Here is a 22,684-nt window from a genome sequence, read left to right on the forward strand (position 1 = left end):
ATATATATCCTTTATTTGTAATAGCTACTGTATCTCGGTGGCTTCCCGCCAAGCGCATGGACCAGGCCGCATCCACAGTGCAGCCGGCGTACTGAAACGCAGCCAAACCACTGGGCATCTAATTAGCTCCTTCACACTCCGCAGACTTCACTCCTTGGTAGAGGACAAGTCGCAGGCTGAAAAGACGTGAAGAATCTGATCATAAGGAGAAGCCTCTGTGCCAAAAACAAAAGAAAAGGCGACTGAGTTATGCAAAGTGTCTCCTTTATTATCGTCTCAGTCCGCGGTCCGCTCCTCGCCATATGGGGGTCTGCGAATTATTAATGCCACATTCTCTGCCCCCTCATCAAGGTCAGAAAAGAGGAGGAAATATCCGGGGGAGCGAAGGTTGTTAATGGCTTTTACATATAGGGGGTGTTATGTACAATCCTACTCTCAGCCAGTGTATCTAACCCTTCCATGTGCAACACCCTCTGCTGATTAGATGGAATATCTAAGCCTCATGTGTGGTACTCTGAGCCAGTGTATCTCAGCCTATAAGCACTACACTCATCATAATGTAATACAGTGTAACACAACAGAAAATTGTAAAGCTGTGAGGTGTATCTAATCCAATCATGTGTGGTACTGTCTGCTGAGCTATGTATCTAATACTGTCCTATGTAATACTGTCTGCTGAGCTGTGTATCTAATCCAATCATGTGTGGTACTGTCTGCTGAGCTGTGTATCTAATCTGATCATGTGTGATACTGTCTGCTGAGCCGTGTATCTAATCCAATCATGTGTGTTACTGTCTGCTGAGCCGTGTATCTAATCCCATCATGTGGATAGTCTGCTGAGATGTGTATCTAATCCTATCATGTGTGATACTGTCTGCTGAGCCGTGTATCTAATCCAATCATGTGTGTTACTGTCTGCTGAGCCGTGTATCTAATGCTATCATGTGGATACTGTCTGCTGAGCCATGTATCTCAGCCTTTATATTCCAGCTGTCATGGTGCTCATCTAACTAGTCACTCTGACAGCAGCAATTTAAAGGGGTTGTCTTAGATGCACATCTTAGCAGATAGCATCACACATGATAGGATTAGATACACAGCTGACAGATGATAGGCTTAGATACACCAGCAGACGATAGGCTTAGATACCCGGCTCAGCAGACAGCAGCGGCTGCCTCTGTAACCATGCATTGTGCTTCTTCCCTCCAGCCGGAGGAGCTGACCAACGCCCTGGAGATCAGTAACATCGTCTTCACCAGCATGTTCGCCCTGGAGATGCTCCTGAAGCTTCTCGCTTTTGGAATCTTTGGCTACATCAAGAACCCATACAACATCTTTGATGGGATCATCGTCGTCATCAGGTGATCCCTTCTCTCTCATTTATCGAGTGGAGTTTCCCTTTAATTCCTGCCCCTTCCCATGGATTTCCTTAATCTATCTACACATGTGCAAAAAATTTAAAGGAACAGTCCAGGGAGAAACAGGGCCCGAGAGGGTGGAGCCTCCGAGAGGGCGGAGCCTCCAAGAGGGCGGAGCATGGCCGATCTGATGCTCCGCCCTACTCTGGGCAAAACTATTTGTGCCTGGTTTATGAAAGCAGTCTACTCTGAGGACGGTTCCCTTTAAGAACCTAATTAAGCCTCAGATTTTGTATAAGAAGGGATTGAGAACTGAGCCGCCGGCATTATTACTCTGAATGACATTTTCCTAACTTTTTTTCTTCTCCTGCCACGGTGACCCCTCAACTCGCTAAAAAGATTGTCTCTCCCAGGAAAGTCAATACTCATTTTCAGAGGCTGAGCCCGATGCTGGGCGCCGATTATTCAGCGGCATGCATTTTAAATGAAACTGACTTCTTAAATTGATTCCCTCGTTAGGAAATCTAAGACCGTCCCCACGAAGGTGGAATCATCCAAGTATATTTTATAAAGTGCTGTCACATAACGGACCCTGTCTGACCATGGAGGACTCTGGTGGGGCCCAAATTTGGGAAGACATCAGATATACCTGTACTGTAATTGTCCATGAACCTAGCAGGACCCTTAAAGGAAATATCCCAAATCATCTGAAACAACTTTAATTTGAAAAGAAAAATAATATGAAATAATTTTATCACATCATATAATATATGCTAGTACTGCTTTTTCTTACATCAAAACAAGTTTTGCAAAACTTTTGTCACCTGCAGTACCACTTCTCACCACTTTGCAAATTATTATTTTTTTCATAGGCCTTAATGAAACAGCGCCACCCTAGTAAATTCCGTATATTTATAGCAAAGTCTACACTTGAAAAATATATGTTGATGTTTTGAGATTGGACAAGGGGCCATTTCACGCTGTATAGTTATAGGCGTTTTCTACTTATTTTCCAGTATATAAGTTAAGGAACTTTTGTCTTTGACCCTTAAAGTAAATATCCGAACCAATCTGATATTAATTTTCTTTAAAAAAATAAAAATAAAAACGATAAAATAATATTTTCAGGACGATATATATTTTATTCTAGTGTTGTTTCTTTTTTTTCTTGTTTCTTTTTTTTTTTTAATGTCTTCATCTGCAGTACCACTCCTCACCACTTTGCGAATGATGATTTTTTTCATAAGCTTTCATGAAAGAGCGCCACCACCTATGAATTCTGTCAAGTAGATATAATTTTAAGAACAAAAGTTGAGTGGGAAAGGCTTCACTTAAGAATCGTTCTATCCATTTTAGGAATATATTTGATGCTTAGAGATTGGACTAGGAGCCATTTCACACTCTATAGTTATAGGCGCTTTATACTACGTAAAGGGATAATATTACTAGTTAAGAAGCTTTTGCCGTTGACCTTTAAAGGAAACATCCAAAGTCATCTGAGATGAATATTTCTTTTTTTTTTAAGTAATAAAGGAATAATTTCAGCTCGTTATATATTATATACTAGTGCAGCTTTTTATTTTTAACCAAAATGAGTTTTGTCACTTGCAGTACCACTTCTCACCACTTTACGAATGATGATTTTTTTCCATAAGCTTTCAGGAAACAGCGCCACCACAGACTAATTTATATCAGTGAAAAAAAAAAGATGTAATGTAATTTTAAGTTAAAATCATTTATAGGAACTACAACACTTATGAATCAGTAGTTAAGAAGCTTTTGCCGTTGCCTCATCTCATGCTGCCCATAGTGTAAAATTGTGGCCAGTGATTAGCCTGTTGGTTGATATTGATGGAGACACTTACCGCTATACTGCTTTCCCATTATTCAGTGTTTGGGAGATCATCGGACAGTCAGACGGGGGTCTGTCTGTGCTCAGAACTTTCCGGCTGCTTCGCGTGTTGAAGCTGGTCCGCTTCATGCCAGCTCTGCGCCGCCAACTGGTGGTCCTGATGAAGACCATGGACAATGTGGCCACGTTCTGCATGCTTCTCATGCTTTTCATCTTTATCTTCAGGTACTGGTTCATTTCTGCTACATCCGAATTGCCCATCATTGCCATCCATGCTTCTATAACATAATGTCCCATCATCCATAGCAAGAAACATCTTTTAATCTATTGATATAATAGTATTGATGATGATCACGTAAGTCTACGAGTGAGGTCTTCAGCCTGCCCTTTCCGCATAGACGTCCTTCAGTCGGACGATTTACTGATTTTATTATGTTCTTTGCCCCTTGTAGCATTCTTGGCATGCACCTTTTCGGCTGTAAGTTTAATCTGAGGGCAGACAATGGAGACACTATTTCCGACCGGAAGAACTTTGATTCCCTTCTTTGGGCCATCGTGACAGTTTTCCAGGTAAGAACATTCCCATCAGTCGTTACATAAGTGTCCTCACCTCTGTTCCCATGTATCACCAAAATCTGACTAATAGAGAGACAGACTGGTTGCTACGGTCATGTTCCCTTACAGCCAGATTGAAAATGCTTTGGTTCTTAGGTAGTTTAATCCCTAGAGATCACAAGTCAAATGTTTTTCTCAAACCTGGATTGGCAGAAAAGGACTTTTCTAGAACTAGGAACCTCTTTACAAATGGCACTGATCTATAGTGTTATTCAGGAGCAATATTCATGTTCACGAATTACATGTTGCCCTATTTTGAGTACCCGCTCCCCCTATGGAGTATCTGCCAGATCATGTAGCCCTTACCAAGATGACTGAGGACCTGTTACAAGTCCTACAAACATGGATGTGAGAGATTACCAGTTGATCATGGAAGTGAAAGAGGGCAGATGAGCACCAAGTCTTCCTATGCTTTGAGGTGTGGTACTGTCAACGAGCACCAATCCCTTCCATGCTTAAGTGTAGTACTGTGAACGACCACCACATCCTCTCAAACTTTGAGGTGTGGTATTGTCAAGGAGCACCAAGTCCTCCCATGCTTAGAAGTGTGGTACTGTCAACGACCACCACAACCTCCCAAACTTTGAGGTGTGATATTGTCAACGAGAACCAATCCCTTCCATGCTTAAGTGTAGTACTGTCAACGACCACCACATCCTCTCAAACTTTGAGGTGTGGTATTGTCAAGGAGCACCAAGTCCTCCCATGCTTAGAAGTGTGGTATAGTCAAGGAGCACCAAGTCCTCCCATGCTTAGAAGTGTGGTACTGTCAATGACCACCACATCCTCCCAAACTTTGAGGTGTGGTACTGTCAATGAGCACCAAGTCCTCCCATACTTTGAGGTGGGGTACTGTCAATGACCACCACATCCACCCAAACTTTGAGGTGTGGTACTGTCAATGAGCACCAAGTCCTTCCATACTTTGAGGTGGGGTATTGTAAAGGAGCACCAGGTCCTCTCATGCTTAGAAGTGTTGTACTGTCAACTAGCACCGTGTCCTCCCATAGTTAGAAGTATGTTACTATCAATAAGCACCGAGTCCTCCTATACTTGCAGGTACTGTAAATGAAACCAACTACTCCCACAGCTAGAGGTTTGATACTGTCAATGAGTACCAGAAAGGGCCCCATTTTAATCAATATTATGGGGCTATGTTATCTTTTAAATAAAATGTTAAAATGCTCATGATCGTGAAAGTCAAGAAGATATATCTAATAATAATAATACCTGATAGGTTATTCTGATTAATAATAATTGGGTATACACCCAATAGCTTTAATCTCAGAATTAGTATTTATTCATTGATTTTGTCTTGGCCACAAAGTAAAGGAATAGTCGTAGGCTCCGTAGAGAGAACCGTCAAGAATTCCTGCATTCATCTGAATCTTTTTGAAGAAGATTTAGAACAATCTGTTGTTAGAACCACGGCCATATTTCCACAGTGGGCGCTCGAAGCCTAATTAACTTCATCATTAAAAAAAAAAATAGCTTTGATGCTTTCCAACTGGAGGCAGAAAGTCTGATCCTGGCATCAACACCTAAAATCTAAGAAAGTAACCGACAACAAAAGAAAGAGGAAATCAGACTCTTCCTTTATCCTATCACACTGCAGAGAATGAAAACCAGATATTAGTGTCAGGTGACGGTCTCTGCTAAGATTTGGTTGTACAGACGACAATTCTATTAGGCTAAATTCCTAATTCTAAATATGCAAGAATATAACTACTATAATACTGCTCTTATGTACAAGAATATAACTACTATAATACTGATCCTATGTACAAGAATATAACTACTATAATACTGCCCCTATGTACAAGATTATAACTACTATAATACTGCCCCTATGTACAAGAATATAACTACTATAATACTGCCCCTATGTACAAGATTATAACTACTATAATACTGCCCCTATGTACAAGAATATAACTACTATAATACTGCCCCTATGTACGAGAATATAACTACTATAATACTGCTCCTATGTACAAGAATATAACTACTATAATACTGCCCCTATGTACAAGAATATAACTACTATAATACTGCTCCCTATGTACAAGAATATAACTACTATAATACTGCCCCTATGTACGAGAATATAACTACTATAATACTGCCCCATGTACAAGAATATAACTACAATACTGCTCCTATGTACAAGAATATAACTACTATAATACTGCTCCTATGTACAAGAATATAACTACTATAATACTGCCCCTATGTACGAGAATATAACTACTATAATACTGCCCCTATGTACGAGAATATAATTACTATTATACTGCCCCTATGTACGAGAATATAACTACTATAATACTGCTCCTATGTACAAGAATATAACTACTATAATACTGCCCCTATGTACGAGAATATAACTACTATAATACTGCCCCTATATACAAGAACATAATTACTATAATACTGCTCCTATGTACAAGAATATAATTACTATAATACTGCCCCTATGTACAAGAACATAACTACTATAATACTGCTCCTATGTACAAGAATATAACTACTATAATACTGCCCCTATGTACAAGAATATAACTACTATAATACTGCCCCTATGTAAAAGGATATAATTACTATAATACTGCCCCTATGTACAAGAACATAACTACTATAATACTGCCCCTATGTACAAGAACATAACTACTATAATACTGCCCCTATGTACAAGAATATAACTACTATAATACTGCTCCTATGTACAAGAATATAACTACTATAATACTACCCCCTATGTACAAGAATATAACTACTATAATACTGCCCCTATGTACAAGAATATAACTACTATAATACTGCTCCTATGTACAAGAATATAACTACTATAATACTGCTCCTATGTACAAGAATATAACTACTATAATACTGCCCCTATGTACAAGAATATAACTACTATAATACTGCTCCTATGTACAAGAATATAACTACTATAATACTGCCCCTATGTACAAGAATATAACTACTATAATACTGCCCCTATGTACGAGAATATAACTACTATAATACTGCTCCTATGTACAAGAATATAACTACTATAATACTACCCCCTATGTACAAGAATATAACTACTATAATACTGCCCCTATGTACAAGAATATAACTACTATAATACTGCTCCTATGTACAAGAATATAACTACTATAATACTGCCCCTATGTACAAGAATATAACTACTATAATACTGCCCCTATGTACAAGAATATAACTACTATAATACTGCCCCTATGTACAAGAATATAACTACTATAATACTGCCCCTAAGTAAAAGAATATAACTACTATAATACTGCCCCTATGTACAAGAATATAACTACTATAATACTGCCCCTATGTACAAGAATATAACTACTATAATACTGCCCCTATATACAAGAATATAACTACTATAATACTGCCCCTATGTACAAGAATATAACTACTATAATACTGCTCCTATGTACAAGAATATAACTACTATAATACTGCTCCTATGTACAAGAATATAACTACTATAATACTGCTCCTATGTACAAGAATATAACTACTATAATACTGCCCCTATGTACAAGAATATAACTACTATAATACTGCCCCTATGTACAAGAATATAACTACTATAATACATGAATACATATTAGATCGATCTTTTTTATTTTACATTACTTTGTCTACTTTTGCTTTCTCTTAGATTCTTACCCAGGAAGACTGGAACATGGTCCTGTATAACGGAATGGCTTCCACCTCATCCTGGGCAGCTCTTTATTTTGTAGCTCTGATGACATTTGGAAATTACGTCCTGTTTAACCTTTTGGTGGCCATTCTAGTGGAAGGTTTTCAGGCAGAGGTAACGTTACTGGTCAACTTTCTCTTGGTCATTATCCGTACCAGGATGTACACATAGGCAGACATTTTTGGGACTGAGTCTATTGGGGGGTGATCTTTCGATTATGGTTACGGAATGAGGGACTGCTACTGACATAAGTATTGTTATTCAGGTTGCATTATAATGGTACCAGATAAGTAGACGAGGGCAGGTGTAGACAGCGCCCACCAGCAGGAGCCGTGTCAAGATGAAGAAGAAGGTTTTGTCTGAAGATAAAGTCAAGAGCATTAAGTGGGCATGATATATCCATGTCACAGTAATGCCGTAATCTACATGCACAGAAGAGTGGCTGGCACAGTCTGACTACTTAGTGAATTATGGGCCCGAAATGGAGCCTGAAATGGATAATAAAAATTACAAGAGTTCCAGGAAATGAAGCCCCCATCTCCCCGGACCCCCTCCTACAATGCTGACTATTCCCATTTTTCTGCTAACCAGGAGAAATTTGCCAAGTGATGATCTAAGTCTTGAAATAACCTTGAAGCCTCAGTAAGGGATTGGAGGGTGTTAGACCGTCTTTAGCACCTCGTTAACATCACCCAAGTCTTCGTCTAATTAAAAAAAAAAAATTCAATTAGTCATCAAAGTATTCATCAATTCTGTGAAGTTTTAACAATATCACAGAAGGAATGGACATTAATATGATAAATCGTCCATAGCCCCCTCAACAGCCGGCCACTTCGAGTATCAAATTAGCGTAAATGCCGAAAAAGATAAAGTCATCGTAGGAATGTAATAAAGTAATGGACTGTAGTATGTGATGTATCGCTGAGCTCAGTTCATTGGAAAATTAGAGTAGGAGATAAGTAACTGAACAATTAAGGGAGGATATGGATTTGGGAGGTTTTTTTTTGTTAATAAAGCTTCCTTTGTTGTACATAGAAAGTAGGAAGACAGTGCTATCTGTGCCGACATCATTTACACGAAGATACAGGAAGACAATACTATCTACCTAATACATATACAGGCGGCATATATCATTTGCAGAGAGAGACAGTAAATTATTTTCATCATTTGCGCAAAGAGACAGGACAACAGTACTATCTTTACATACATTATTTAGCGGTAGATACAGGGAAACAGAACTATCTGTATCTGCATAATAGACATTGAGTGATAAGAGATATACTACTATCTGTGTTTACAATTATTTACAGAAAGACAGTAATTAACGCTTCCAGGAAGAGACAACTATAATACTATCTTTTCCTCCATCATTCTCAAATAGAGAAGGGAATACAGTACTATCTGTGCCTATATAATTTACAGGGAAGAAGTACTATCTGTGCTTATAACCATTTACAGAGTGAGAAAGTAAATCATGTTCAACATTTACAGGAAGAGACATAGCAACAGTGCCACCTGTCTCTGCATCACTTAGACGTAGAGATAAGGAGACAGTACTACCTGTGCCTATATAATTTACAGGGAAGAAGTACTATCTGTGCTTACAATCATTTACAGAGTGAGAAAGTAAATCATATTCAACATTTACAGGAAGGGACACAGAAACAGTGCTACCTGTTTCTGCATTACTTACATAGTGCTAAGGAGACCGTACTACCTGTGCCTAAATTATTTACAGGGAAGGATGAGAATTAGTACTACAGGTGCTTATATATCATTTGAGGCAGAGGCAGAGAGGCAATACTATCTATACTTACATCTATTACAGGGAGATACAAACTGGCAATATTTTCTTTACCTAAAACATAGAGAAAGAGACAAGAAGACAGCACTATGTGTATTTACACCATTTACAGGAAGAAACATAGAGGCAGTACTATCGTTACATAAATCGTAGAGTATACAAGAAGCAACAGAGAGTATTATCTGTGCTTATGTCATTTACAGATAGAGACAGGAAGCAGAACTATTGAGCCTATATCATTTACAGGGAGAGACTGGAATGCAGTACTTTCTATGTCAAAATCACTTACAGGGAGAGACTGGACTCAGCACTAACTGTGCCTACATCATTTACAGGGAGAGACATGAACGCAGTACTATCTGTGCCTACATCATTAACAAGGAGATATGGCAGGCAGTACTATCTGTACCTATTTCATTTATAGGGAGATATGGGGAAGCAATATTACCTATATGATCTATATAATTTACAGGAAGAAGCAGAGGCCATATTATCTGTACCTAAAACATATACAGGGGATAGAAGAAAACAGCACTACCTGTGTTTTTATCATTTACAGGAAGAAAAGTGTATGTAGTTTTATCTGTGATTACCATGGCGAGACAGGCAGGCAGTATTTTTTGTGCCTACATCATTCACAGAGAGCAGCAGCATGGTATAGCCATGTTCACCCATGTGCACGTGCACTATCGAAGCTACCGCCTCACCAACACCGGAGCTACCGCCTCACCAACACCGGAGCTACCGCCTCACCAACACCGGAGCTCCTGCAACCCTCAACCTATTGTCTCCTTCCCCATAATCCTGTAGAATGTAAGCCCGCAAGGGCAGGGTCCTCGCCCCTCTGTATCAGTCTGTCATTGTTAGTTTGTTTACTGTATGTGATATCTGTAATTTGTATGTAACCCCTTCTCATGTACAGCACCATGGAATCAATGGTGCTATATAAATAAATAATAATAATACATTTACAGAAAGAAACAAGGAGGTAGTACTATCTGTACCTACATAATATATATGGATATACAACTACATCAACTAAACCTAATGAAATGCAATGTAATTATGATTACAACATACATAGCACATGGTCAAAAGTATGTGCACCCCCAAATATCATACCACACGAGCCTACTGGATGTACGGTATTGCGGTATATATACATATACTGTATACATATGTATACGCATTGTTAGGGCCCCTCACAGGGTAATAAGCAGAGATTTGTAACCCTCTGATAAGCGAGTGTTGGACTTTTCGCTGACACTCTACACAGTTAATCCCGGCACCGGCAGGACTGTGTAAAACAGATTAGAGACGTTTCATCCATCAGCCGGAGATAAAACTTTGCAAGTTGTAGACGCAGCAGAAGTGAGATCTGTGTTGTTCTTGTCAGACGTCAGCCGATTCCATCTCTTATATGATCTCATCACTCATCCCTATATCTGTACGCCAGGGGGATGCCACAAGGTCAGACACCGACGAGGACAAAATCTCCACCAATTTTGATGAAGACTTGGAAAAGCTGAAGGATCTGCGGGCTACAGGTGATGGCGGTAATCTTGTCCCTGTGATTTGAGGATTGGGTGGACGAATGTACCAAAAACAAGGGTTCAGTTTGGGGTAATCGTGCATGAAAAATGTGTCTCAGGGGTGAAGCAATGACTATATTTGGAGACTTGTGAGCAAAACGAAATTATCCGGTCCAAACCAGCAGTGATGGTATTGTTCACGTGAGCGCTGCAGCCAATCACTGCCCTCATCAATCAAGTGCATAGGTGCAAATGTCACCAGAGAGTCCAGCAATTTGGCTGGAGCGATCATATGAGTGATGTATGTAACTTCATATTTGCAGGACTGTTAAGGACCACATGTTCGTTTATAATTTTTCCTGCCCATTTTCCATATTTTTAGACTACCCCTTTAAGTGAACGATAAAATCCTGACTTGCACTGACTCCACGTGTAATTTCTGCCATCTCTGTATGACATGTGAGGACCAGACGGTCCCTATAACCAGTCCTTCCCTCGTGTCCTCTCCTCCTTAGAGCTGAAGATGTATTCGCTGGCAGTGACCCCTAATGGACACCTGGATCCTCGCTGTGCCATGCCCCCTCCCATCATCATGCGCACTGCCGCCACACCCATGCCCACGCCGAAGAGCTCCCCATGTATGGACTCTGTACACACGTTCGTGGATTCGAGGAGAGGAAGCAATGTGTCTATGGATCCTTCAGTCTGCGATCAGAAGTCTCTGGTGGGTGTCCATTCCTAAGTGTAGGATTCTTACATGATATAGAGTATATCGCCTCATTGTGGTACTGCAACATCCTGCTTTGGGAAATTTTTGTAGATATTTTTGGCCAACTTAACAGTAAAATGATGGGGTTATGTTCTCAGTCAGTAGATTATTCTTTATTTCTTACCTCCCCCCAGGCCAGTGTCCGAAGCTCTCCATGTGCACCGTGGGGCACCTATAGCAACTGGGGGAGCCGCCGGTCCAGCTGGAATAGCCTAGGTCGGGCACCAAGTATCAAGAAGAAGAGCCAAACTGGGGAAAGGGAGTCTCTCCTCTCTGGGGAAGGCAAGGGCAGCACGGATGAGGATTCTGATGACTGCAAGACCAGCTCGGTGGGAAGGATAGCCCTCCATCGCCGAGCAGGATCTCTAGACACTCGGGGGTCTATGGACATCCCAGAGCTTCTACAAGTTCCCACCTTACGACACTCACTAAGCGTCAGCCCTTTGGCCATGGTGCCCGCAGACTACCAAGACTGCAATGGAAAGATGGTGCACGTGCCGAGTGACCTGTTTGTGAGAGTGGACAAGCACAAAGAAGATCCTGCGGACTACGAGGATGACCTCGAAGATGTGAGTTCATGCAGCACATGTCCTAGGTTAAGGCAGCACCTCTTCTGGTCACCTATTGTCCACTGATCACTCACAGCCCATCCTCTCCTTCAGAAATACGCAGACACATCGTCCTTAATTACTTCTTCGTTAACGGTTCGTCTGGGAAGAGGATGATATTGAATAATATACATTCATTGTATTAATCCTTCCATCGTGTGCTTACCGCGGCAGTAACCCAGCAACTAATTAATACTCATTTCTGTTACAGGAAATACAGCGCAATTAAGTTTTACTTCTCGATTACATCACATTCGGCTAATTAATCTCGATGTTATAATTATTCCGGCTCCATGTAGCCTTCTTTTTCATGGAGTCTTATACACAATCTCAAAATTAAAAGTTTCCGCTCAGCGTGGTATGCCATCTGAATGTGGGGAGTTTTGGATGAAAGACTTACAACTTGTACCTCCCGAGCCTAATGCAAAATCTGTAATGGGGGCTGCAAGCCTGAGGGCCTGGGTGACTACTGCTATCTCTGTACCCCCTACATCTACACCCTGCTTGCGCTAAACTTTAATTTTTCTCTCGTCTTCTATCGTTGCAGAGTTACTGTTTCCGTCTCCGCAAGACACTAGAGCCTTACAAACCCAAATGGTGCAAGACGCATGAAGACTGGTCACTTTACATGTTTGCTCCTCAAAACCAGTAAGAGTCATCTAACGACTTTGTAACTCAAGATTCGACCCACCCTCTAAACATAACCTTGTCTTACGCCCCCTCCATACACAATGGATAGCTGTCGGATGAACGATCGTTCAGCAAACAACTATTTCTTTCAAGTTCCCCATACACAAGCAAGGCAATGAGTGCCGCTGCCAGACTCTTGCGTCCTCGTATAGACTCCTGGAGAACATAAGAGTCGCCCGATGTAAATCCAACTTACTGAATCCTTCTCTGTCATTTGTCGAGTCAGAGTTCGGAGACAGCAATACCCATCAGGCTGTCAGTCAATCCTGTTGATATCGGCAGCAGGTTTGGTGAACTTTAAGATAATGTGTATAGGGATCTTTACCATTATCTCAATCACATGTCTTCATCATGGTGGCCAAATTTATTAGCCTTCAACATCAACCTTCATGACCATGTAGGCATGTACCATCCCTGTTAAATACATCTTTATGTATAAAACACAGTCCCTTCTCCAATCGCCAGTCACCCTTCTCCATGAACATGATCAGAAGCACCTACTACTATGCATTACCAGAAAAACCATCAAGTATCTCCAACCCAATGACCAACACCTAAGTGTTCAAGAACAATGTTTGGTATCTCATCTCAACTCACCCATCATCTGTGTCCATCGTTGTGCAATCTATCACTGCTAATAGGGTCTTCCTTACATAGTATGATGTCCTGTGTAGCATCAAACAATCTACCTTGCAGTACCTTAATAGTATTGGCACACCTAATTATCTCCCTACAATGCTGAAATTGACCAAATAACACCAGAGCTTTACAGTGAAATGATGGTGACAATTGACAGGTATTAGGAAGACTGTTGTGCCCACTTTAGGAGGAGCAGTTGATGCCCCCTGTGTACCCAGCACCAGGTATCTCTTCGCCTATATGTGCTTGCTCTGTCCATAATCTACAATTGGTGGTTTTACTGCCACACACAACACGATTGACCACCATTAATGTATAAAGCTTTCCCTCATCTATCACTTCAACACAAATATAATTTGTCAGTGCCACCGTCATCTTCATGGTTTACAGTCACGTATGGTCTGTTCGTTCAGGTTCCGCATGATGTGCCAAAAGGTTATTGCACACAAGATGTTTGACCACGTGGTTCTCGTCTTCATCTTCTTGAACTGCATCACCATTGCCTTAGAGAGACCGGATATCGAACAACACAGCATGGTAAGGTGGCATCATAGAGCTTAGTGTCATGATGGTCTTGAGTTGATGAAATAGGTCAGATGTTGGAGAAGTTCCTTATACTTTCTAGTCAATTTTTAACACCCATTTGAGGCAATAATATGTTGATAAATCAGAATTTCGGCTCGGAGATATTAACTGTATATGATGAGTAATGGTAATGAGAGGAATCACTGGAAATTGAGAGGAGAATCTCAATAAATTGGTTTCATTAAGCTCCTTCTCGTCCTGGGTGAAATAATGAAGTGTTAGATGATCAGATCTTCTGCTCCATTTAACAGAATTAGATGGTGTAGAGCGCGGCATTTCTCATTTCATCATCTTGTCTTGTTTTATTTACCAAGGAAAGGATATTCCTGAGCGTTTCCAATTATATCTTCACGGCCATCTTCGTGGTGGAGATGACCATTAAGGTAAAATAGACTCCTATTTATTGGAGAGAAGGTTCTTGATTCTCTTCATCTTATGACGACCTCTTCTCTGTCTCGTAGGTGGTCGCCTTGGGTTTCTTTTCAGGAGAACACGCTTATCTTCAGAGTAGCTGGAACGTGCTTGATGGAGTCCTGGTGTTTGTGTCCATTATTGATATCATTGTGTCCTTAGCATCGGACGGAGCCAAGATCTTGGGGATCCTCAGGGTCTTAAGGCTTCTAAGAACACTACGACCATTGAGGTAGAGGTTCATAAATTTGCAGATGTAAATCATGTTATCTACTCAAGACTATAATTTAAGGGAAGGGATGAGAAGCTCATGCCCTGGGAACCTTCACAGCCTCATTGCCCAGGTTGGTTTGTCTATGTACTGATCTCTTACATAGTATAAACTCTTCATACTTTTTGGACCCCAACGTCTTGGATCTTTTGAGGGCTGTTTGGCAATCTAATCTAGCCCATAACAGAAAAAGAAGACGCTTTAGCTCTTGTAGTCAAGAAAGTCACTGTTTTGGCTACTCCACACCTCCTACAGACTATCCCTAATACATTGGGATTCAATTGGGTTGAGGTTTCCACTAAATTTTGGTCCACCAGCCTTGAGCCAACTCTGAATCTACTCAACATTTACGAATCTACTCAACATGGAAAGTGTCCTTAGTATAGGTTTAGGAACAAGGTTAAAAAGCTACTCTGAGGGACACTTCAAGATCTGCACCAGTGATGTGACCTCTGCCTGCATCACTAAACAGAGTCTCAGAACCTTACAACCATGTGAGGATTTTATTACCCTGGTCCCAATCCTGAGAGTGTGGAAACACTGCACATTTTTCATGATATACGCACAGACAATCCTTAGAGGATTACACAGTCCTAGCCATGGAAATGCAGGGGAAATTGACAGCAATGCGGTAGAAGAGAAATCTATTCTCAATTTTGACACCGATCTGCAGAAAAAAAAAAGGCATGCACATTTTTCTGCAGATTCATTGGCAAAATTGCAGGTGGCTTTACGGTGGATTCTTTTTACCCTAATTCCTAAGAACTGATATTAAGATTAGAGTTGTATCTTCATTTACGATAGATCCAATGACAAAAACATAATTCTGTGCTTACTTCTACTACCCCAAAGGATTCTGACCCTTTAGAAATGTCACAAAGGCGGATGACTACATTATGGGGGCTCTCCATACTGCGACGGTCTCACTGATTGACATTGATGATCTACCAGGAGACATGTCGCCACTTTTCTGCATTCATGCCTATCCACGCCCTAATCAGATGTTGCATAGTCTTCTCACTTTCTTGGCACAGTTTCTCCTCCTCTAATAGGATCTTTCAGCCCGACACTGTATTTTGACATAAATGAATATAATTTTATTGTCAAGGGCAGAATGTGCTTGCCAGCAAGAAACTCACGGTATTCCATTAATGTGATTTGTAAGCAGGGGAATGGCAGTATTTTTCCAGACTTTTCACATACACCAGTCGGAGTCAGACCTACCATTATTAGAAATATGTGTCGCTATTTCTTCCAGGAAAAAATAAATTACATCTAATGGGGCCTTGCGAAGGTCAGGTGGCATATCATTGGCATAATTTCCAGCAGACCTACATAGTATTGAAGGTTTCCAAGACTGTAAAAGTGTCAGGGTAGACTTATGACAGGATACTGACCTCTTTATTTTGACCCAGGCACAGCGCCATCTATTAGGATGTAGCTGACCCTAATGTTGACGCTAAGTCCCATTCACCTGGTACAACCCAAACCAAATGTGCAACCAAAAATACACCACACCCTTTCATCCAGCTGATTGACACTGGACAATCAAGCAAATCCCTTTAATGGATGGTCATAATTTTCGACATAGAGCTAGGGAGTTGCTACTTAAGCACTACATTCAGGCCTTTTTAGGACCACAGTTGTGACCCAAGCTTAGCATGAATGCTGGGAAAAGCTTCTGGTATTCACACTGTGCATACCCACCTAACGGAGGCCAAAGAAGGCACATTTGACCTCTTACGGGCCAGTATACAAAAAAAAGAGGCATGGCATAAAATAGTAGACTCAGTGGTGTAAGCTCATAGGCCCCCAATCAAAAAAGTCCCGACAGGGTCGCCAACTGTCATGGGTCATTAATAGAATTGGTCTTCTCAGATGGGATCTTTTGGTCTCCCCTGGACTCTCCTAATGTTGGAGGTTTACGTCAGGAACCTGTACGACTGTAGGGAAGAGTCAGCTCATCTCCATGGAAAGACAAGAGTGAGTTAATAATAGCAGTTCTTCTGCGTTGGCTGATTTCGGCAGGTTAGGACTTGCCTTCCCCTCAGCCATCTGCAATTTTATTACACGATGTGAGCACTGAGCTAGAATAAGTTTGCAAAAAAATAGAAAAAGTCTCTGGAATTGTTCGGTGACCTCTCAGCTCCCGAGAGAAAGACAGAAACTCAGGGACTCGTTACCATGTTTGTTCACAAACAGATTCTTCGAGTCCACAGGGGCAGAGAGTTCAAGACAGATACGCACATTGCTGGTTGATGGAAATAACATGTAGGATTCTACGAGTGGTTGAGAGGAGACTAGACATAAACAGTCAACAGAGGAGAAAGCAAAATATACATTAATGCACTCAGCAAAAAATCCCCAAATATCACAAAACTGAAGTGATCATTACATCGTCCCCTCCTTGTATGTGTCATTTAACTGGACATCTGTTTTGGGGGTTTCTCTTTAGAGTCTTGGTTCTGACCTCCTTCTCTTTGTGTCTCCACCTCAGGGTCATCAGCAGAGCGCCGGGGCTGAAATTAGTTGTGGAAACATTAATTTCTTCTCTTCGACCTATCGGGAATATAGTCCTTATCTGCTGTGCTTTTTTCATCATTTTTGGGATTTTGGGAGTTCAGGTATTTAATGTAAAGAGATTTGTTATTGCAGTAATAGTTTTTTTTATTTTGTGGTGTGTGTCATGTGTGTTTGGACTCATTGATGTACTCGGAGGACTAATATTGACCAGCATATTTTGTGGTTATGACAGTTTTGGACAAAACGATTGGATCCACCAACTTTCGATAGTCACTCACAGATCCACCTTCTCCATACCATACTATACTGAGATCTCCAGTTATATGCCACATAAACCATGCTTACATCCACCTAAACAATACTAAGATACACCCAAACCTATCCACGAAATCCCCACAAACCATACCTAGATCTATACCGAGGCCTACTTGAACTATAGCTAGAGCTCTCCATTATATACCAAGATCTACCAGCACCATACTAAACAATGACAAGGTCTTGTATACCAAAACCATAGTCAGATAAACATAAATCATATCAAGGTACACAAAAAAGCAAAGTTTGGTCCACCTAAACCATACCAAAGTGTGCAAAAGCCATAGCTAGATCCACCTAAATCATTCCAAGATCCACCAATGCAATACTTAGATCCTTCTAAATAATGGCAAGCCCTGTATCAAAATACCTAGGTCAAGGGAAATAGCTTGTTGATGCCCCTAGGCACTCAGCACTTTATTCAACAAATCCATACTTAGATCCTCCTAAACACTGACAAGGTCCAGCAAGAACTAATACTAAGATCGCCCAAGCCTACCTATAAGATCCTCCAAAACCACTCCACACTTACTTTACCTAAATACACACAGAACATAACTAGATGTATGCCTAGATTTACTCAAAATATAGCTAGAGCTATCCACTTAATTCCAAGATCCACCATAACCCTACCTAGATCTTGCTAAACCAGGACAAGGTGTACTAAGATCATAATCCCAAGATCCACTAAAAGCATACATAGAACCATCTAAACAATTACAAAGTCCACCAAAACCACATTTTGATCTACTTAAAAAATAACAAAGTCCATCAAACCATAGGTAGATCCACCTAAATCATATCAAGGTCCACCAAAGCATACCTATTGCCACCCAAACTATGAGCAGGTCCACTAAAATCATAGTTAGATCCATGTAAACCATACCAAAGAGTAAAAAAAAACCATGAATCGACCTAAATCTTACCAAAGTCCATAAAATCCATACTTTGACCCACCTTAACAATGACAAGGTTTTCCACGTAAATTATATCATAGTTTTCCGAAACCATAAAGATATGCTTTTAACTGGCCTGACTCCAACTCCAAACCTCGATCTATGTAACTCTACCAAGATCCCATCAAATCATCCTTAGATCCACATGGTCATACTCCTTTCCACTTCAGGCACAGTCCTCCCTCTTATATTAGTGACCTGTCTGAACTCTGATTATCTCTTTTCTAGCTTTTCAAAGGAAAATTCTATTCCTGCGAGGGTCCAGACATCCGCAACGTCACCAACAGATCCGAATGTGTAGGGCCACGCAATAAGTGGGTGAGGCGCAAATACAACTTCGATAACCTCGGTCAGGTAAGTGAGCAAATTATCATCTTTCTCAACTAAACAAAAGTACCTCAAAATCATGTTTGCCAACTCTTGCAAAATATTAGCGAGGTTCTTGGGCATACGGGACCTTCCAGACTCCGAGAAGAGTTGTAAAGTCAATGAGAGATACAGGAACCTTCTGAATCGTTCAGAACGCAGCGCTACTTGATTGCCCATGGAGATGGGCTGCTTCTTTATCAAACTTGACCCCAGTGGCCCACCTGAGGGCCTGAGGACCCACCAGTGGGTCACTGATTGTATAGTTGGAGTAATATGTACTGCTGGGCCAATGTTACTTACCTCAATGCTGCTAGTGGAGTTTTTAACATACCATTAACATTATACCAACATATATACCAGGGAGACAGTGGGCTTGGGCGCCTTGTCTGGGTCAGTCTGTGGCCTTTTCACTCAGGTAGATACCACAATATGGTGACTTCGTTCCAGGCTTGGATTATTATTGGGAAATATCTCAGTGCATTACTGATTCATGCAGCTTAACAGTAATAGATCCTAGTCCAGTCACAAGAATACTATTAATCTTACAATTAGACAGAGAGAGGAGCTCGTTCTGTTACTCATTAGTACCCCACAGTTCTATCACAAGGGGCCGAGGGGTGTCTATGGTAGTTTCAAGGTCCAGAAGTCTACTTTCTTTGTGCCTTATGTAACCCTATCATGTCTTCCTCTTCATGCCCTAATGGGCAGCTCGTCCAATTCAATGCGTATAAATCTCAGAACTGTTTGGTTTATTTAGATATGTCTATGAAGAACAAACCATAGAGATGGCAGGTGTCTGCCGTCATACTCCAGCTGTCATGCCGGCAGCATATCCTAATGACCTTAAGTAGTAAACTAATGACTCCGTACCACTAATTACTAACATCTCGTCTTGTGTTCTTGTTTCTCTTCAGGCCCTCATGTCACTTTTTGTTCTATCATCCAAAGATGGGTGGGTGAACATTATGTACGACGGGCTGGACGCAGTTGCCACCAATGTACAGGTAAGTAACTAGAAGTTTTCTTTATTTTTTGGAGTATCATGGCTACTGGAAGTCTTCTCAGACCTGGAGAATTTTTTTGTAGACATCTAATGTCCTCATTATTTACTGCAACACATCATAACTGGTGAAGTCAGAGAGTATGTGCACAAGTTCAGCTCTTGCGTCACGAAAATCTGTTGGCAGGAAAAACACTGATCAATATACTTGTTTTTGTTTGCATTTTTGATGCATTTTTTTCTCTATTCATTTGAATTGGTGAAAAACTATGCCAAAAAAGCTAAAAGAATTGACATGCTGTGTAGGTATGAAACTGCTTCAAATCTGCAAAGAAAAAATAAGCAGCCTGTGCATGAGATTTCTGAAGTCGTATTCACTTTGCTTGTAATGTAAAACGCTGCATTTTTTTAATAGCAAAAAACGCGCAGGGAAAATATGCAACGTGTGAACATACCCTAAGTCTACTATTGAGGCAAAGGCATAATATGTGGAATAGCACCCCTTTAATTTTCTATAATACATTTTACATATAAAGCTGTGCTCATGGAATGCCCACACTGATGTCACAAAACTGGAATAATGCACACAGTGATGTCAGAGAGTACAGGGATAAAATACAGAGTGATTGCAGAGTACAGGGATAATACACACAGTGATGTCATAGTACAGGGATAATGCTCACAGTGATGTCACAGTACAGGGATAATACACACAGTGATGTCACAGTACAGGGATAATACACACAGTGATGTCACAGTACAGGGATAATAAACTCAGTGATGTCACAGTACAGGGATAATACACACAGAGATGTCAGAGAGTACAGGGACAAAATACAGAGTGATTGCAGAGTACAGGGATAATACACACAGTGATGTCACAGTACGGGGATAATACACAGTGATGTCACAGTACAGGGATAATACACACAGTGATGTCACAGTACAGGGATAATACACACAGTGATGTCACAGTACAGGGATAATACACACAGTGATGTCACAGTACAGGGATAATACACACAGAGATGTCACAGTACAGGGATAATACACACAGCGATGTCACAGTACAGGGATAATACACACAGTGATGTCACAGTACAGGGATAATACACACAGTGATGTCACAGTACAGGGATAATACACACAGAGATGTCACAGTACAGGGATAATACACAGTGATGTCACAGTACAGGGATAATACACACAGTGATGTCACAGTACAGGGATAATACACACAGTGATGTCACAGTACAGGGATAATACACAGTGATGTCATAGTACAGGGATAATGCACACAGTTATTCCACAGTACAGGAGAAATACAAAAACAATGCCCCTTTCCATCACTCATAGTCATCACCAGCTGCCCCTTATGTGAGAGCCTTAGTTGTTGGACCCCATATTATGTACTATACCTGGTGGCTATGCTCATGCTTGTCAGTGACTTCTAGCACCAGCATAATTTACTTTAGTCCCTAGCCTGTGACTCTCCAGTTGTTGCAGAACTACAACTTCTAGCATCTCCAGCAAATGGAGAACCAAAGGTTAGAGATCGCTGCCATACATAAATGGTGTCATTTGATGTCTTGGTGTAAATTTCGGCCATGTTTCCATTACCTTGCAGCCAATTCGGAACCACAACCCATGGATGCTACTGTACTTCATCTCATTCCTCCTCATCGTCAGCTTCTTTGTGCTGAACATGTTCGTGGGTGTGGTGGTAGAGAACTTTCACAAGTGCCGCCAGCACCAGGAGGCTGAGGAGGCCCGTCGCAGGGAGGAGAAACGGCAGCGTCGCCTGGAGAAAAAGCGCAGGAGTAAGGCGTTGTATATGTCTGGTCGGTAGACTGTTTACCAAAGAATCTTTCTGAGCCCTGCCTGCCACTGTAGCCAAACTAGAGCTTATCTACGTAGAGAAATCCGGAGTGCGGCCGACTCAAGGGAAACCTTTTGAGATGGAAACAGGATGCAACCGAGTAATCAGTTATGGAGGGGGACAGGGTGACATGCAGGGTTTTTTCATTCTACCGGAAAGCATAGGACAGAGGTGGGGTTGCCCATTGACTTGATGGGACACCAAGTGTCCAATTTTGGGGAGCCCATGTTGGTAATATTCAATATTTCCCATTTAATGTCCTTTAGACTCTAACAAGGTGCCATGGGCAATGTCACCAAATTTAAGACGACCAGGTAGCAGAGGTCTTCTCGGACCTTAGACCAATGACGTGATTTGTTTTGTCCATCGCGCTCTGTTGTCACTCGTTATAACTTTTTTTAATTACTTTTAGATGTATATTTTCTGCCTTCAATTAATGAAATTTTTGATAACGGAGAGCCGATAGATGAATCTCAATTAGGCACAAAATACGATCGGTGAGAGCTGGGACCAACACCGATGTCTTAAATTGGAGGGTCCCATGTCAGAGTCATACAACCCCATCCACAACTCCAATTAGGCTGATAGGAGCGGTGGGTGGGCCACCATCACTGATCTGCACTGGGGACTCTTTCTTGAGGACATTGGTGGAGGTTTCGCCTCATCACGACCTCTTGGGTGACTGACATATCAGAAGATCCTAGCTAAACCCTCATAATCATTGGAGTTTCAGTGACTACATGATTAATGCCATATGCTTAAGCCCCCAACCAAA

At 41.1% G+C, this 22,684-nt stretch overlaps 1 protein-coding gene across 1 annotated transcript in view; it reads left to right on the top strand.

The window, feature by feature from the left end:
• CACNA1H (calcium voltage-gated channel subunit alpha1 H) overlaps window positions 1-22,684 on the top strand; it is a 391,999-nt gene that overhangs the window by 320,585 nt on the left and 48,730 nt on the right. Inside the window, exons 11-25 of the mRNA XM_069734647.1 lie at window positions 1,210-1,361; window positions 3,250-3,435; window positions 3,663-3,780; window positions 7,517-7,672; window positions 10,819-10,909; window positions 11,410-11,618; window positions 11,798-12,232; window positions 12,819-12,919; window positions 14,014-14,137; window positions 14,500-14,568; window positions 14,647-14,828; window positions 17,365-17,491; window positions 18,890-19,015; window positions 19,945-20,034; window positions 21,658-21,850. Coding sequence (XP_069590748.1) covers window positions 1,210-1,361; window positions 3,250-3,435; window positions 3,663-3,780; window positions 7,517-7,672; window positions 10,819-10,909; window positions 11,410-11,618; window positions 11,798-12,232; window positions 12,819-12,919; window positions 14,014-14,137; window positions 14,500-14,568; window positions 14,647-14,828; window positions 17,365-17,491; window positions 18,890-19,015; window positions 19,945-20,034; window positions 21,658-21,850 — 2,359 coding nt within the window. The remainder of the gene's footprint in view (window positions 1-1,209; window positions 1,362-3,249; window positions 3,436-3,662; window positions 3,781-7,516; window positions 7,673-10,818; window positions 10,910-11,409; window positions 11,619-11,797; window positions 12,233-12,818; window positions 12,920-14,013; window positions 14,138-14,499; window positions 14,569-14,646; window positions 14,829-17,364; window positions 17,492-18,889; window positions 19,016-19,944; window positions 20,035-21,657; window positions 21,851-22,684) is intronic.

Source organism: Ranitomeya imitator, chromosome 7 (genome assembly GCF_032444005.1).
Source record: "Ranitomeya imitator isolate aRanImi1 chromosome 7, aRanImi1.pri, whole genome shotgun sequence".
NCBI lineage: Eukaryota > Metazoa > Chordata > Amphibia > Anura > Dendrobatidae > Ranitomeya > Ranitomeya imitator.